This window comes from Tupaia chinensis, unplaced genomic scaffold, assembly GCF_000334495.1.
Source record: "Tupaia chinensis unplaced genomic scaffold, TupChi_1.0 Scaffold000410_1, whole genome shotgun sequence".
NCBI lineage: Eukaryota > Metazoa > Chordata > Mammalia > Scandentia > Tupaiidae > Tupaia > Tupaia belangeri.
In genome coordinates, this window is record NW_006159915.1 from 4110577 (window position 1) to 4129155 (window position 18579).

The following is an 18579-nucleotide window of genomic DNA, read 5'->3' on the forward strand; positions in this document are numbered from 1 at the left end:
GGCATGTAGGATTTATTATTTTTTATTCCGTCTTTCATGATTATAAAATAACAGGCTATAAACATTTATTTCCAAGAAAAATTATTCTTATTTCAGATTATTATCTCAGAATATGTTCCTAAAAGTAGAATTCCTCAGTGAATAATTAAAATAACCATTGATCAGGATCAACAGGTTATGTGGTGATTGAGATGCTGAACTCCCATGTGGCCAACAACAGTTGAGTCCTGAACTGCGTGGCTTGAAAATCACAGTGGGCATGTGTATGTGTGCATGCCCAGAGTCCTGGGAGAATGGAAGAGAAGGGATTGCAACATGGCTGTACCTTCAGAAGAGTGATTTCTCTCTCTCTCTCTCTCTCTGTCCTGCAAGTACATTTGCCCTATGGCAAAAATCCTAAAAAAAAAAAAACCCAAAACAACAAAAAACACCCTATTGATAATCTGCTTTCCAAAAATACTCTAGCAAGCTATATACACTTAAGCAATTTGTAAGAGAACCTGTGCTACTGCAGCCAATACCAGTTAGGGTTAGTTTATAAGTGCACAAACTGAAGTGTTCTTTTGGTGAGAACACTACCTCAGTCAAGATGAAGACTTCCCTATACCCCAAGAGTTTTCTCCTGCCACTTTGTAGCTAATCCCCTAGACCATGAATATACTTTCTGTGATTATAGATCAAGTTTGTGTTTCTTAGAGTACAGGCATTAAACTAGACAGTATGTACTCATTAGTGTCTGACTTCTGTCTTTGAACATTATGATTTTGAGATTTATCCTAGTTGTTGAGTATATTAGTAGCTTGTTCTCTTTATAACTGATGAGAAGTCTTTTGTATAGGGGACCAGCAGATAGCATAATGGTTAGGTTTCTGGACTCTCATGTAGTCGACTGTGATTTGAGTCCCAGACCTGGCAGCTTGAAACTCAAATCAGTTGCGTATGCATGCATGCCCAAAACTCTGAGAGAATAATTGAGAAGAAAGGATTGTGGGGTGGCCATTCCCCCCCACCCCAGGGGTTATTTATCACTTTCTCTCTCTTTCTGTGCCTCCATTGAGTACATGCTCCCTATAGCAAAAGTCTGTCTTGGGGAAGAAAATAAGAGTCTATTGTATAGGGCCAACAGGTGATATGGAGATTAAGTCTGCTGGATCCCACGTGGTGACTTCGTAGTCCAAATTCTGGAATTGGCGTCTTGAATATCATGCTGGTGTGTGTTTGGGTCAAAAGTCCTGAGGAGAATGAAGGTGAAGGGATTGTGGGATGACCACCCCCTGAGGAGGGTGATTTTCACTTTCTCTTTTTCTCATGAGTATACATGCCCTATAGAAAACTTAAACAAAAAAGTAGTCTATTGTATAGACATACTGCAATTTGTCTATTCATTCACCTGTTAATGGAGGACGTTTGGGTTGTTCCCAATTTGAGATGATCAAGAATAATGCTGTGGGGGGACCAGCAGTTGGTGTAATGGCTATGTCACTGGAATCCATGTAATCGATTGCCGTTCAAGTCCTGGACCCAGTGGCTTAAACTCACACCAGGCGTGTGTGCATGCATGACCAAGATCCTGAGAGGAGAATCAAGGAAAAGGGATTGTGACATGGCCATCCCCTCTGGGGAGTGAATTCTCACTTTCTGTCTCTCTGTCTGTCTCTGTCTTTCTGGCAAGTGCACACACCCTATAGCAAAAACACCCCCCACTGAAAAAAAAATAATAATAATAATGCTGTGGGGCCAGCTGATGGTGTGGTATTTAAGGTGCTGAACTCCCATGTGCCTGACCATGATTCAAGTCCTAGACCTGCTGGCTTGCTTCCTCACTTTCTCACTTTCTCTCTCTCTCTTTCTCTGGTGAGCACATGTGCCCTGTAACAATTTATAATAATAATAATAATAATAATAATAATAAACCTCTCCATAATAATAATAATAATAATAATAATAATAATAATAATAAATAAAATTAATTCTTTAAAAAAAGAATAAAACTGCTGTGAACATTCATGTATGATCTTTGCATGAGCACTTTTTCACTTCTTTTGGGTAAATAAGAAGGGAATTGTTGCTCACATAGCAAATGTATATTTCACTTATAAAAATGTTCCAGTCTGATTTCCAAAGTACACCTTCTACACTGATTGTACACCTTCCCATCAGTGTAGAAAGACTCTAGGTACTCTACATCCTTTGTCAATCCTTTTTAAAATATTTTGTTATTTATTCATGAAAGAGGAAGACACAGAAATATTCCCTCAGCATGGGCTTGTCTTGCCATCATTCTCTTCCCCTAACCCTCCAGCTTGTCTGTCTACTAGCTATTTAACTATGTTTCATTTGTACTTTCTCCTAATTTTTATAGTGTTATTTTTTAACTTACTTTGATTGGTTACATGAAATGAGTATGTCAATAATTCCTTTCCCTAATACTTCATTATTCTAACATCCTGTATTGAATATTTCCCTTTCCTTATAATAACATTATTTCTGGGGTAGTAATTTTATAATGTTTACTTTTCTTTTTCTTTCCTTTTTTTTTAGAGAAATTTTTGCAATAGGGCATGTGCTCTCACTGGAGAGACAGAAAGCAAGAAATCAACCTGAGAGGGGATGGCCATGCCTCAATCCCTTCTCCTCTGTTTCTTTCCTGGGATCTTGGGCATGCACGCACTTACGCCCAGTGTGGGTTTGAAGCCACCAGGGTCTGGGACTTGAACTATGGTCAGCCACTATGCCATCTGCTGGTCCCTATAATGTCTACTTTTCTTGAAAAAAATTCTACATAAAGAATAACTGTTGTAGAAATAAATGTACTGGTTACAGGATAGTTTTGTTTGAAATTGTCTACCTTTCCATAATGTTTACACTTGAGACTTCATTTACCTCATACATTTTTAAATTTGGGTCTTAAAATTTGGAATTGTCTTGTGAAGTTTGTATACATTTTGGTCAATTAGGTACCATGTCGTATGCATTAGGATGTGATTATTTGTGTCAGTAAAGTTTGAAGGAAAATTTGAATGATAAAAGTGTTAATTATGAACGGGGGTAGTATGCTTGTACCTTAAGAGTATCCTGATTCTGCCACTTACAAACCATGTGGCCCAGGGCAATGGCTCGAACTTTGGGGACATCAGTCTGTACCTCTACAAAGTGAAAGGCAAAGGGAGCCACCTTGTAGGGCTGCGAGAATGAAGTGAGAGTGCATGAAAAGCTTTTAGTGCCCTACATGGCATAAAGTCAGTGCATGGTTTATAAGTTTCCTTTATAAATATAGGTATGAAATTAGGTATGAAGTTTTCTATATTAATATAGGTACAAAAGGCTCTGCTAGCCTTTTATTTCCCCTATTTACCCTTCGTCTTTATTTCTTCTGCCATATGATTAAAAGCAATAAATGTGAGGAAAAAAATGTGGGGTAAGTTTAAAGAGGAGAGATATTCAGTTACCTAGATTCAGAGAAACTTAGGGAAATATTTAGGGTAAAAACTAGATGTGCATGAGGTAGACTACAATTATATTTACAGAAGCAAGTGGGTAGATGTTTCTGGAATGTACACTTGAAGAAGTTAAAATAATGAGCTCATTACTTTACTCTTTCTCCTATCCAGTTGACTTCAGTAGAGCAAAGTTTATTCAAACATTGCTGTTGATGGCCATTGTCTTTAGGGGAAGGCTTTTTATACAAGTGCCCAAGATCCCATGGACTAGAGAACGGGAGGAAGGGGATCACAGTATGGCCAGACCTTGTGGAGATGCTCATCTCCTCCTTTCTCTCACTCTCACTGTTGTGTGCATGTGCACACACACACTATCATGAATAAAGAAAAAAGTATTTTTAATATTCTCAAAATAAGGCCAGTGCGTGGCATAGTGGTTACGTCACTGGACTCCCACATGGCTGACCATGGTTCGAGTCCCAAACCTGATGGCTTGGAACTCACACTGGGTATGTGTGCATGCGTACCCAAGGAGGAGAATGGAGAAGAGATTGCTGTGTGCCCATCCACCCTGGGGGGTGATTTCTCACTTTCCCTCTCTCTCTCTCTCTTTCTTTCCCTGGAGAGTGCATGCACCCTATGGCAAAACCTTGTAAAAAAAAACCCAAAAATCTCAAAATAGTCATTACTCCGTAATTATTTATGTAGTTAGTATTTATGCTTTCAAGGTTTTTTGTGTCTGCCCGTGTGGTACTGTGGTACCACACATCTCTTCCAGCTCTGTGTTTAGTGATGCGTTGGTAGCTTGAAACCACCCATTTACCTGTATTGCTAGATGCATTCACGCTACCAACAAACTCTTGGTAGAATAATTTATTCCATGGAAACAAGGAAACACAGTTTTCTGGACACTGGTGGTTAAACATTGACCAGCGTACCACTAGCCACAGGTGAAGGCTGGCCTTTATAGTGTAACCATCACCGTTCATCTTTCTGGGGTGACAAACTAAAAGTTTACAGGCTTTATCTGTGATTTTCTTTAAACTCCTATAGCGGTATCTGCCATTGCAGACTTTCCATATTTTCCTGTGTGTCCAGTGAGTAGTGGACATTTTGAAGTGAAGGGTCTTTTTGCTGTGATTGACAGAATAATTGTGACTGGCTTAGGAATGGTCAGAATGTTGGTACAAATTAGTCACTTGATTCCAGCCATTTGTCCTTATTACCTTATCACATTTTTAAACTACCTTTCTTATTTACGTTTTAGACCCTGTGCCATGGTGGCCCCTGACATTGAGCTAATATGTGAAATCATGTTAGTTGCTGAAGGATTTGTGGATGCACGCTCTCTGGCCCGGAAATTCATTACATTGTACACGCTCTGCAAAGAACTCCTCTCCAAGCAGGTGAGTGAGCTTCTGTTATGTTTTCTTAGTTTTCACATCCCGTTAAAACAGCTTTTAAAATACAGGTGCTAGGTATGGTGGTTAAGCCCTACCCAAAGAAAGCCAGATCCCATGGGGCCAGACCCCATTGGAGGGTTCTCTCTCTCTCTCTCATGCATGCACATATGCCCTCTGACAAAAAAAAAAAAATTAAAAGGTCAGGTAATTTATTATTTAAATTTCACTTTAGTCATTAGGAATGATGTATTTCCAGTAAAATTTTGAAAACTCTTTTCTATAATTCTTAATTTTTTTGCTGAAATTACATTTGAGATGTTTTAGTTTTAGTTTTATTTGTACTTAGCACAATGAAATGTAAGATTTTCTTTAAACTTTATCAGTGCTATAATTGCAAATAGATTTTTATATTGCCTCTCAGTGAGAATACTATTTTCTAGGACAAGAAGGCAGGCATGTTCACAAGAGTGAAGGAAGGCTGATTTTTGAAAAATCTTCTCAAGAAATGCTAAATGAAATTTTTTCTCATTTGATAATACTTTATTTGAAGGTGGGGTTAGGTTTTTTTTATTTTTCTTTTAAATTTTGCTCTACAATTCCCTCATCTCTGAAGTGGGTCAAAATTACACATTTCTACTCTCCAAAATGAGCTTCTTATAGAGTCATTCAAGTTGTTGGCATGCCATAAAAATTATGTATGTATCAGCATCGGTATTTTTACACTGTTCTGTGATCACTTTTGACTTTTTGGTCTTTTGATGACCTTGCATTAATGAGGGCCTTGGTGGCCTTATTCTGTAGCTGTTCCAGAATGAGAGTATTAAAATACTACAGTTGCAACCACACAGTTACCTGTACTGCCAGATGTATTCATTTTATATAGTTAAGGTGAGATCTGGAATCTGAGAAACAAATTTATATATATATATATATATATACACACACACACACGTGCGCACACACACACACACACACACACACGTGTGTGTGTGTGTGTGTGTATATACACCTGGTGGCTTAAACTCATGCCAGGCATGTGTGCATGTATGCCCAAGATCCCAAGAGGAGAATGGAGGAGAAGGGATTGCGGCGTGGCCATCCCCCCGGGGGGGTGATTTCTTGCTTTCTGTCTCTCTGTCTCTCTCTATCTTTCTGGCGAGTGCATGCGCCCTATAGCAAAAACTTCTCAAAAAAAAAAAAAAAAAGAAAGAAAGAAAGAAAAAAAAAGATATATCTGAACCCAAGAAACATGGAGTTGCATCTATATTGTTCCCTGTAGTAATATGTAAACATTTAGTGAACATCTACTATGTTCAAGTAATGTGGTTATTACTGGTGATATCAAATAGGAAGGATATCAAACAAATGAACAGATACCCAGATTTCTGTCTTAGATGAGCTCAGGAGTTAACTTGTCCAAAGTTCATAGCTAATAGCACTAGGTATGATTCAATGACATTTGAAGACATTGGGAGAAAAGGTAGAACAGAGGAGGGAAGAGTCTCTAACTCATAGATATGTCATAAATGAGAGAAATGAAATCTGGCCAGGACAGCAGAGCTGAGTTAGGAACACAGTTCACCAGTGCCTTGCTGAGCTTCAGGGATGTATCCAAGAGAGGAATCAGTGGACACATTTTGATCAAAGGAATAATATGATAATAATGAAGATTATTATTATTTTTTAAGGCTTTTATCATAGGTACATGCACTCACCAGAGAGAGAAAAACAGTGAGAGAGAAAGTGAGAAATTCCTCCCTATCCACGGGAATTGGCTATGCTGCAATCCCTTCTCCATTCTCTTGGGATTTGGGGCACACATACACACACGCCAACATGTTTTGTTTTTTTTAATTATTATTATTTTTATTTTAGAAGTTGTTTGCAATGCTTATATATTTAGCATGGTCACTGAGTCCTCTTAAATCCGTGTCCAGAATTTCTTCTACATATTCTCCTTTAACCTTATTCCTCTAGAGATGTAGCCTCAGTCTATTTCTGCATCAGTGATTTTCAAATGGTTTTTATCATGACTCACAATAAAAAATCATTTTTCCGTTGAGACCCGGTAAACATGCACACACACACATCTTCTCTTATGCACAACCGAACCAGAACGTCTCACCAGCCACCTCCTACCCTTATTTATATCTCACTCATGTTTTTCCTTCCATTCTGCTCTATTTTATTACTGACAAAAATGACGGTCAAGACCCACTAAATTGATTCTATTATCCACTCGTGGATTCAGTGGCATATTTATATATGCATATATTGTTTCACTGCCCACAAAAAGCATTTGTACTCACGATAACTCATTTCACTCCCACAACCACTTATAAAGTAGGCAGATACTTTTGCCTGTCTCTTTATAGATGATGATCCTGAGGCTTCCCCACAGGCACAACTGAGAGACATGAGGGAAGGCTCGTTCCCATGAGAATTCAAGATGGAAAACGAGAAGGGCAGTTGTGTATGATCAATCAGTTTATTTAATAGACCTCTACCAAACACTTCCCCTGTCCCCTGTACTGGGCTAGAAGCAAAAGTGAGTAAGACATGGTCTCTGTCCTTTGGACCGAGCCTACAAGAACTCAGAGCCTGTGGGAGAAGTCTTCTTCAGGGATGATGCAGAGGTCTGAGAGAAATATTGGTTTATAATTGAATTTTAGAATATACTCTTGGGACCAGCAGATGGCACAATGATTACAACTCTGGATGCTCATGTAGTTGACTTTGGTTCAAGTCCCGGACCTGGTGACTTAAGCTCATGCCGAGTGTGTGGGTGTGTGTGCCCAGGAATCCAAGAGGAGAATGGAGGAGAAGGGATTGTGGCATGGCCATCCCCCCGGGGGGTGATTTCTCGCTTTCTGTCTTTCTGCCTCTCTCTATCTTTCTGGCAAACACACGCGCCCTATAGCGTAAACCCTCCAGAAAAAGAAAAAAGAATACACTCTTTATTAAGTGCCAGCATCAGGGCAAAGATATCTTCATGATAGAGGTAGAATATTTAGGGGAACTGGAGATGGAAGTCGGAGAAAGGCTTGAATCCTCAGACCCTCAGTGTACAACTGGAGAAGGGTAAATGTGTTTGGAGAAGGAACATGGCAGTAGTCAGGCTCCCACGTTAGCAGGTTATAGAGAGCTGCGAAGGTAGATGGTGCCTTGGATAAGTGATGCAATTAAGTGCTCCAGAAAGGAGAGATTTGCTGACAGAGCAGCAAAATAGGAGAAAGAAGCAGGAGGACACTCCAAGGGCATGATTTTTCACAATTTCAAAGAAAAGGAGAAAATACTACTTTGAATCATTAAAGTGTGTATTTACCTAAACTGTTTTCTTTTAACTTTCAGCTTTTGCTTCTTTAATGAGACTCTTATTCCCTTATAAAATTCCTGAAAAAATATACATATGTTTTTATTTTAGGATCATTATGATTGGGGACTTCGTGCTATTAAATCTGTCTTGGTTGTAGCCGGCTCTCTGAAACGAGGAGATAAAAATAGACCTGAAGATCAGGTACTGCAATGCATGGATGATTTTGCTGAGTGATTAGCTGAACAGCTTCATACAAATGACAGTACCCAAGGAGACTTCAAAAAGTTCATGAAAAAGTGGAGTTATCATAAAAATGTACTATGGTGCAAAAAAAAAAAGTTGAAATCCATGCACAGTTGGTTTTTTTTAATAACATGCCATTTTCCATAAATTTTATGAAGACCCCCTTGTACACATAGGTGATGGAGCATGTATAGCAGAACTTTTAAAAAACAAAACATCTATTTTGAATATGGGATATTTTGAGGACTGGAATTTCTTACAGCAGGTCATGGGTGTTCTTGAGTACAAAGACAAATCTGGGAAAGAAATGTGATTTCATAAGTGCTTTTGAAGTATCAGCAACAAAAAAGTATTTTGACGGTTATAATCAAATAATTGGCTAACCACTGGTAAATGTTTCTCTGAGAGACACTTAGGAAATCTGCTTAATTGAGTTGGGATATTAATTCTGAAAAGTTGGAGTAAGTGCATCCATTTCATGGGGTATAGGATGGACATGAAGAATGAAACGGAAGGATGGCTGCCCAACGCTAGTGAAATACGCAGGTGGTTATTGGGAAATGAAGTGGGAAACGACCTACTTCTCCTCCGGGGACAACCAGCAATAGCAAATGATGCATTTTACTCTATTAAATAGGCAGAACAACGGATAGAAGCCACTGTCTGACCATGCAGTATAGCTTGAGAGGTAGAAAATAAACTCTGTTCTGTGAGTTTCTATTTATTGGATTGTCTAGAAAGTCATAACATATTTTTTGTTTTTATTTACTTATATTTTATTTTAAATTTATTTATTTACATTCATCCACTGTACATTGTTATAGTATACAAAATGAGATTTTCCATCCAGGATACACTGTATATGGGCTCAATCAAGGATATTACCTTGCATGTTATTGTCAACAAATCATTTTCCACTTCTTGTTTCTTCTCCCTTGATCTCTCACCTCTGCCATTTCCTACCCTTAGATACACTATCTCTGGTATCTACAGTTGCTTTCCACGCTCCCCCTCCCCCCTTTTCCCCCTCATTTTATTGAGTCACTAAAGATCTTAATTAATCTAAATACTTTTAACAGCAAGCACAGCTGATATGTACATATCCATGAACACATGTCTGACTTTAGGCTTAAACCTCAGTGAGTAAAGTGAGCATACTGCAAAGTACACCCAGCTGGCTATTATTTTTTCTATGCAAAAATTCATCATGACTTCTCCAACAATCCAATATGTCAAGGAATATTTATTATGTGACTCCACTTTTCCAATATTTCTCTCTCCTCCTTTTAGTCACAATTCATAATTAGGTCAAGATTTTCTTTCATGTATTTGTTCCCCTGCTATATTTTTATTGTTGTTCAAATGCTTAGTTCTTTTAGTAAAAGTTATCCTGTTTAACTATTTTTCAAATCGAGAGTCCTCTTTAATTTTCAGCCAAAAGAGAACACAAACCCAAACTAAAAATTTTAAGGTGATCAATCTGAGATTCTCAGAGTACTTTGAACAAAATGATCTGATGGTCTTAATTAATTTACATTCTGGAGTTTGAGGATTAAGGAGAGAAGGGCCTCAGACTCTGAAGATCAAGACAGCTCATTGGAGGAGAAGGGGCAAGGCTTCTCACTGATCTTATTCTTTTTTTTTTTTTTGGAGAGTTTTTTTTGTTTTGTTTTGTTTTGTTTTGTTATAGGGCGCGTGCGCTCGCCAGATAGAGAGAGACAGAGAGACAGAAAGTGAGAAATCACCCCAGGGGAGATGGACACACCGCAATCCCTTCTCCTCCATTCTCCTCTCAGGATCTTGGGCATGCCTGCGTGAGTTTTAAGCTACCGGGTCCGGGATGCGAACCGCGCTCGACTACATGGGAGTCCAGCGACATAGCCATTAATGCTAACAGCTGGTCCCTCTCACTAATCTTATTCCGAGGCTTGTCTGTTGTATCTGTTGAACCTTCTCCAGTGATGAAATGTTAACTTCAAGCATTTAACCCCCCTGTTGATAGAATGCCAATCTGATAGAGAGTAGCACTAATATCTCATAATTTAGCTATAAGAATTATGAATCATATCTTTAGTTCTTAGGTATTAGATCTTGTATTGGCTTTTTTAATAAAGTGTTTTTGCTTCTTTCTAGGTACTCATGAGAGCACTGAGGGACTTCAATATGCCTAAAATAGTGACTGACGACATCCCAGTGTTTCTGGGCCTGATCAGTGACCTGTTTCCAGCCTTGGATGTGCCCCGGAGAAGGAAACTACACTTTGAACAGATGGTCAGGCAGTCTACCCTGGAGCTCCGCCTGCAGCCTGAAGATAGCTTCATCCTCAAAGTAAAAAGATCTTTTACATTTCATTGCAGCCCTGGGATTTGCAGTGGAAATAACCGTGGTTAAGTGATTCTGAACTCAGATACTGACTTAAATCACATCGATCTTAATGTTTACTTTAATATGGCATTCTTAAGTAAATATGATGAATTATTTTAGTAGTCCTACTCTGTAAGAAGGGGAACACCTAGATATGATTATACCATGGTTTTAAATATAAGCATGCTTTTTGGTTTTGTTTTTGTTTTTCCCATAGGGCACATGCACGTGCTAGAGACAGACAGAAGGAAAACGAAAAAACACCCTTCACGGGGATGGCTATGCCACAATCTCTTGTCCTCCATTTGGGCATGTACATAGACATACCCAGTGTGATTTTATTTTATTTTTAAAGAATTATTTTATTTAATCTTATTTATTTATTTGACCAGAGAGGGACAGAGTGTGAGAAAGAGAGAGAGAGGGAAAGTAAAAAAGCAAGCCACCAGGTCCAGGACTTGAACCATGGTTAGCCATGTGAGAGTCCAGAGCCCTTAACCACCACGCCATCTGCCGCCCCCACCCCCATCCCCAGTGTGATTTTTAAATTACTAAGTCCAGAACTAGAACTGTAGTTGGCCATGTGGGGAGTTCAGTGCCCTTAACCACCACACCACTGCCCACCCAACCATATTTTTAATTAGTTCATAGAACTTTTTTATTCTTCTTGGTGACATGCACCCAAAATTTCTTTTGTTCTATCTTTTCTCCTTATTCAAGAACATTGTAAGTATAAATATTAGTGCATGCTTTTACTGAAGGAGAAATACCAGCCTGTATGAATTTAACTCGGGAAGATTTGATATGATTTATCAAAGGCTTGTGCGTATTCAGGTTCAACTTTGGGTCCATGAAAGCACGGACATTAACACACATGCATCATATCCATTTTAGGTGTTTTGTAGGATGTAAATCGCTACTCAGTTATAGATGATAATTGCCCATATACTGTTTTTATGCAAAGCCTCATGTATTGGGTCGTCAGGAAAGACATGACACATTTTTGCATAGAAAAACAGAAAAGCACATCATAATGTTCCCAACGACCTAGGAGATCATTGATTTCAAAAGTAGCCTCTGCTATCTACCAAAAACTACATAAAGTGATGGTTTTACTTATACTCACTTCTGTGTTCTATGTGGGAGATTGAGGAGAAGCTATACTTTGCATTTGGGGGTTTATTTTAACTTTTCCAGAACATAATGTTGTCAGTGGGTGCTGACTTGAACTGTAAGAAAAAAAGAAGTGGGCAAAAATGGCTAGGTTTTTTTTTTTTTTTCTTTTTCTTCTTCTTTTTCTTTTTCTTTTTCCTTCTGTCACCAATTTGTTGAAAGAAACCAGTGACCGGCTGTTCGATCTGCAGGTTGTCCAGCTTGAGGAGCTGTTGGCTGTGCGGCATTCTGTCTTTGTGGTTGGAAATGCGGGCACAGGAAAGAGCCAGGTACAGTAATTGCCTGAGTGTTTGCAGTCATGGAACAGTTTTGGTTTTTGTTTTGTTTTTGTTTGTTTACCTATTTCCAGTGCCACTCAAGAGTTGCTGTAGGCAAAAGCCATCATCCTTTTGTGTTGCAGTCTGAGACTAATTGCTTTGTAATCAGTTGATACTGTTTTCCTTTATATTGGAGCAGGACAGGAGGACAAGTGGAACATTGCATTTGCATAGGAAACATACGCCAAGATGAAGATTGCTCGTTCCACAGGAGAGATGTAGCCTCCCTCATGCATTTAGTGCATGCCTTCCTACTCTATGTACCTTTCAATAACACCTTTATACCCGCATTGTTTTATCAAAGGAATACACATCAAGAATCTATAGAATAAGATATCTGGCTTACAGGATTTGATAGCTTCTGCCCACATTAATCAAAATTACTTTCTTGTCTTTTCCAAGTACTCTGAGATTCTCCTCCCTATATCACTGAGAGAAACCCAAATATTTTCCTTCAGCACTCCCTTAGAAATATAGCCCTCCAAGGACCAAAACAAAACTCGAATAGAAAAGGAGACAGCAAACCCCACATTTTTGAGGTACCTATTATGTGCTGTGCTAGGTGCATTCTGTATGATTTGCTCTGCACAAGGAGGATATGCGATGGGTGTTATTATCCCCATTTTTAGTTCACTGCTTGATTTTGTTTGGTCTTACTGACAGTCCTGGCAGCATACTTATTTTCTTGGTTGGCAGACGGTATATGCAGAACCTCATGCATTTTAATTCAGGATGCTTGGATATAAACATATCTGGTAGCCAATGACTAAAAATAACCAGAATGGGCATATGAGGTTTTAGAGCATGGATGGATATAGAACTTGCCAATATTTAGATGAGAACCCAAAGTGGAACAATTGTAAAGGGAGGCCCTGTGTAGAGATTTTTCTAGTGAAAAATATAATAATTGAAATATTAAAGTAGATAACTGATAGGCCCATAATTATTTTGTTAAAGTTTCAAATGTAGGCCATGGTTCAAGGAAGGATAAAATTAAATTCTATAATTTCCAGTAGATTAATGGTTTCTAAAAATATAAGCTTAATATTCCTAAGGCGCTGAATTTCTTTCATCTAGTCTTCACCTATCCTGTTCTATTCAACATGTACTTAAGCTGGTCTAACTAGAGCACTGAAACCCAGGGCCATGTTATTTAGCAACAAATCATTTCAAAAGAACTTGGCAATTGTTTATCAGACCTTCAAAAGCCCTGTGAGTAGGCCAGGATGATAAATATCTAAAAGAACAGCCATGGCTTTTCAAAGGAAGTAAAAGGGCGTAGTCATGGCAGGTTTCTGGGTTAAGGTGTCAGGTAATTAAGTAGACGCAGGCTGAGCACCTGTTCTGTGTGTTCTTATCCCCAAGACTGCTTTTCCTCAATTATCTACACCAGAGTTTCTTGCCTCAACACTAGTGACTGGGTAACTCTGTGGTAGATGGCTGTCCTGAGCAGCAGAGGATATTTAGCAGCTTCTCTGGCCTACACCCACTAGATGCCAGTAGCATAGCATCTCATCCCCCTCCTCAAGACAGTCTCCTGCAGAGAACCATCATTCGGTGTCACTAGCCTTAAAACACACCTGACCAGGATCACTGGAATCACCTCGGCACTAGCCACCAGTGCAGGTTATTGGTCCTACCCAGGTGCCACTCCAGACATACTGAGTTAGAAACTCTGGGATTGGGCTCGGTAATCTATGCTTTAACACCTTCCAGGCATTTCTGGTGTGGTCTGAATTTCAAGAACAACTGACCTTAATAATTCAGGTGGGGTAGATTTTATAAACAGGAACACGAAGGCTGGTTTACAAGTAGTCCTTCACTTTGTACACATGGTTAAACATCTCAAATAATAAAGTGACTTCATTTAGTCTAAATGGTTCCAAGAAACAGTTGAGCTGATTCTGTCTCCTAAGGGTTTGCGGATTTGTACAAGATGATAATAGAAGTACACATATATACATTTTCCCTGTTCTTGGTCTTAGTGCACGCAGAATAGCTAGTAACAGATGCATAAGAAAATCATGGGACATGTTTTATTTTCCATTTGCCTTCTATTAATATTAATTTTTTAAGCTCTTTTCTTCTTCCTTCCAGATTTTGCGAACACTGAACCAAACATATGTTAACATGAAACAGAAACCCGTTTGGAATGACTTAAACCCTAAAGCTGTAACAACAGATGAACTCTTTGGTTTCATACATCATGCTACCCGAGAATGGAAAGATGGCAAGTAGTAGTTCCCTTTGGAAGTGCTAAAAAATGTCTTTTTCCTATCTAGAAAGCCATTTTTTAGAACCAGCCAATTTTAGTCATAGTCACAGATTTACTGTTTATGTGTTGGTGTTATTGGAAATAGAGCAGATCACAACAGCGTTTATAGCATATAAATTAAAACTAGATTTGAATAAGTACTTGATTTGCATTTAGCAAATTTGTACTTCAAGCTGTGTATTTTATCCTACATCAATTATGTCAGGGTTCCTTGTAAAGCAGGAGAAAAGTCAACATGGATGTCTCAGGAAATAGTTATAAAGTGGCTGATAGAAGATACCGACTGAGGTTGAGTAGACACAGTTCCAGGTGCCAAAGACAAAAGTCAGTGGGGTGCAGTTCCTCTCCCAGAAGTATTTGCAGGCAAGCGGATCCCTTTATTCAAATCTATTCAGCATCCCACTTCAGCAAAAGCACTAATCCTGCCATCATTCTTGAGGTCTTTGTTCTTCTCATATCCTAAATCAAACCTCACAGCAAGTTCTGTAGGCTTTATCTTTAAAACATACACTGAATTCTAGTAGTTTTCACCTTCGCTATAGATATCACATTAGTCCACGCCACCGTCACCTCTTTCAAAACTACGCTCCTCCCTCTGCCATTTGTTTTTATTTATTTATTTATTTATTTATTTATGGAGAGGTTTTTGCTATAGGGCACGTGCGCTCGCCAGAAAGACAGAGACAGAGAGATAGAAAGTGAGAAATCACCCCCAGGGGGGATGGCCATGCTACAATCCCTTCTCCTCCATTCTTCTCTTGGGATCTTGGGCATGCACGCACACGCGCCTGGTGTGAGTTGAAGCCACCAGGTCTGGAACTCGAACCATAGTCAACTACATGGGAGTTCAGTGACATAGCCATTATGCTAACTGCTGGTACCCCGTTCATTTTTCATACAGCAGAGAGCTTGTTATAAAATGTTTCTTCTTTGCTTTCAGTTTCTAGTAGATTCCCACCACTCTTAGAATCCAGCCTTTTCCCATGGCCTCTGAGGCTCCACTCCCCGCATTCCACCTCACTGACCCTTGAACTTGCCGAGTATCTCCCATCACAGTGTCGTGGCACTTAGGACTAGATTTCCCAGCTATCTCATGCCTTTTCTTTGACTGTCTACATGGCTTGCTTCCTTACGTCATTTAAGTGCCTGATCAAATGTCCTATCAGAGAAGACCTCCCTTGAAGAACTTGAAAGGAGGATATACTTTATCATTCTCCATCTTCTTATCGTACACACGTGCGTTATTTTATCTGCACAGCAGTTTTTACTCTCCTAGCCTAGCTTCTGTCTTTTTATAAAACACTGTGGCAGAGAGAGCACCATACCTGTTTATACTGAAAATCTGTTTATACTGAAAAACTGTTCTAATCAGTGACCATGAGAAAAAGTTGCTGGACTCTTTATAAATCATGGTGGCAGGTTCTACTAGATATTGTCACTTATACTTGGCACCCAATACTTCACAGGGGAAAACTCCACATACAGGCACTGAAACAGTTTCATTCAACATGGTATTATATACTTAAGCTTGAAAAAGCAGCCATGATTAAACACACAATGTAACACAAACAATACAGTACTTAGGAATGGCATAAAAGACTAAATTAAAAAAAAATTTTTTTGAGAGAGATTTTCGCTATAGTACATGTGTGCTTTTCAGAAAGTGAGAAATCACTCCACCAATATCCCTGCTCCTCCATTCTCCTCTCAGGATCTTGGACACACAGGAAACCAGCAGTTAGTGTAATAGCTATGTCGCTGGACTCCCACATAGTCGACTGCGGTTCGTGTCCCGGACCCGGTGGCTTAAAACTCACCCTGGGTGCGTGTGTGTGTGTGTGCCCAAGATCCCGAGAGGAGAATGGAGGAGAAGGGATTGTGGCATGACCATCCCCCCTGGGGGGTGATTTCTCGCTTTCTGTCTATGTCTCTCTCTGTCTGTCTGGTGAGCACATGCGCCCTATAGCAAAAACCTGTCAAAAAAAAAAAAGGGGATCTTGGACACACACACACACACACACATTGCATGAGTTTTAAGTTGCTGGTCTGGGACTCAGATCACTATCTACTACATGGGAGTCCAGTGACGTAACTATTATGCCATATGCTGGTCCCATGTTATTTTTTTTTTAAACATGGACATCTTGTTAAGCAATGATTATGCCAATGACCAAATTTCTGAAGATGTCTAGTACTTCTGAGTGCTTTAGCTTTAGAATAATGTCCTTTGCATATTATAGAAAAATAAAGAAATAAGAAATTCATATTTGGTCAAAATAGATACTGAACATATGTGCATGAAAAAGGATAATGTTTTCACTTAAATTGTATGTACCTTACCTCCATAAATCCCCACAACTCTTCAAGAAAGGTACTATTATCTCTGTTTAATGTATAGGGAAGCTCAGTCAGAGAAGCAATGGATCCTTCTTAGGGAGTAGGCGAAATTAGTTACTAAGAAAAAAAGGCAAAAACTGCTCTTATTTGGTTCATAGAAGAGCTTCCAGGAGAAAAAATTATTTTAGAATGAACAGCATTCAATTCCATTATACACTAGGATTGTTTACTTGTAGGTCTCTTCTCATCCATTCTGCGGGAACAAGCAAATCTTATGCATGATGGACCGAAATGGATAGTGCTGGATGGAGATATTGACCCCATGTGGATTGAATCACTAAATACTGTCATGGATGACAACAAGGTGAATGATACTTTGGTGCTAAATTTAAAACATGTCTTGGGGCCAGCAGGTGGTGTGGTAATTAAGGTGCTGGATTCCCACATGGCTGACTGAGGTTTGAGTCCCGGACCTGGTAGCTTGCTTTCTTACTTTCCCTTTCTCTCTCTCTTTCTGGTTGAATTTTAAAAAAAATAGTAAGAAGTAAAATGAAATAAAACTAATTCTTAAAAAAAAAAATTATGTCTTGGAGCCAGCAGTTAGTGTAATGGCTATGTCACTGGACTCCCACATAGTCGACCGCGGTTCGTGTCCCAGACCCGGTGGCTTAAAACTCACGCCAGGCATGTGTGCGTGCGTGCCCAGGATCCCGAGAAGAGAATGGAGGAGAAGGGATTGCGGCGTGGCCATCCCCCCTGGGGGGTGATTTCTCGCTTTCTGTCTCTCTGCCTCTCTCTGTCTGTCTGGCGAGCGCACGCGCCCTATAGCAAAAAACCTCTATAAAAGAAATTATGTCTTGCACATATTAATAGGTCCATTCACTTGTGGATATTAATATTAGTTTTTACTCATTAACCTGATATTCTTTTTTTTTCTTCTTTTCCTTTTTTAAATTTACATTCATTCACTGTACATCATTATAGCATATAAAATGAGATTTGATTTTTCCATTGAGAATACACTGTGTATTGGCTCAATCAAGCACATCAACATATGTGTTATTGTCAACAAATCATTTTCCATTTATTGTTTTCTGTATATTTTGCCTTTTTTCCCGTCTTTGATTCCCTATCTCACCCTCTGCCATCTCCCACCCTCCTCCCACACTGTGTCTGGTATCTATTGTTGCTTTCTATGTCTCCCCCATTTTATTGTTTCACTAAATATCTTAATAAATCTAAATATTTTCAATACCAAGCACAGCTGAAATATACGTATCCATGAACAGAAGTCTGACTTTAGGCATAAACCTCAGTGAATAAAATGAACATACTATAAAGTAACACCTAGCTAGGGCTATATAGCTTACTGCAGTCATCAAACAGGTATTTTTAATGCTTTTTTTTTCTTCTGAAATTTTTTTTTTATTAATTTACATTCATTCCCTGAGCATCATCACAACATACTAACTGTGGTTTCCCACATAGAATAAACTGCATAGTGGCTTAATCATGCATGTTACCATCCGTAATATTCCATTTCTACTTTCATATATATATGTTTTTTTATCCCATGTCTGACCCTCTGCTCTTTCCCACTCTCTTATTACACTATCTCTGCTGTCTACAGTTGTCTTTAATTCCTTTTCCCCCAACATTTCGTTGATCACACAATATCATAAGTAATCTAACAACTTTCAATAGCAAGTTC

At 39.0% G+C, this 18579-nt stretch overlaps 1 protein-coding gene across 1 annotated transcript in view; it reads left to right on the forward strand.

Moving 5' to 3' along the window:
* DNAH11 (dynein axonemal heavy chain 11) overlaps positions 1-18579 on the forward strand; it is a 207696-nt gene that overhangs the window by 159368 nt on the left and 29749 nt on the right. Inside the window, exons 36-42 of the mRNA XM_006154490.1 lie at positions 4708-4846; positions 8268-8360; positions 10536-10730; positions 12131-12208; positions 14354-14490; positions 16748-16767; positions 17099-17232. Of these exons, the coding sequence (XP_006154552.1) occupies positions 4708-4846; positions 8268-8360; positions 10536-10730; positions 12131-12208; positions 14354-14490; positions 16748-16767; positions 17099-17232 (796 nt within the window). The remainder of the gene's footprint in view (positions 1-4707; positions 4847-8267; positions 8361-10535; positions 10731-12130; positions 12209-14353; positions 14491-16747; positions 16768-17098; positions 17233-18579) is intronic.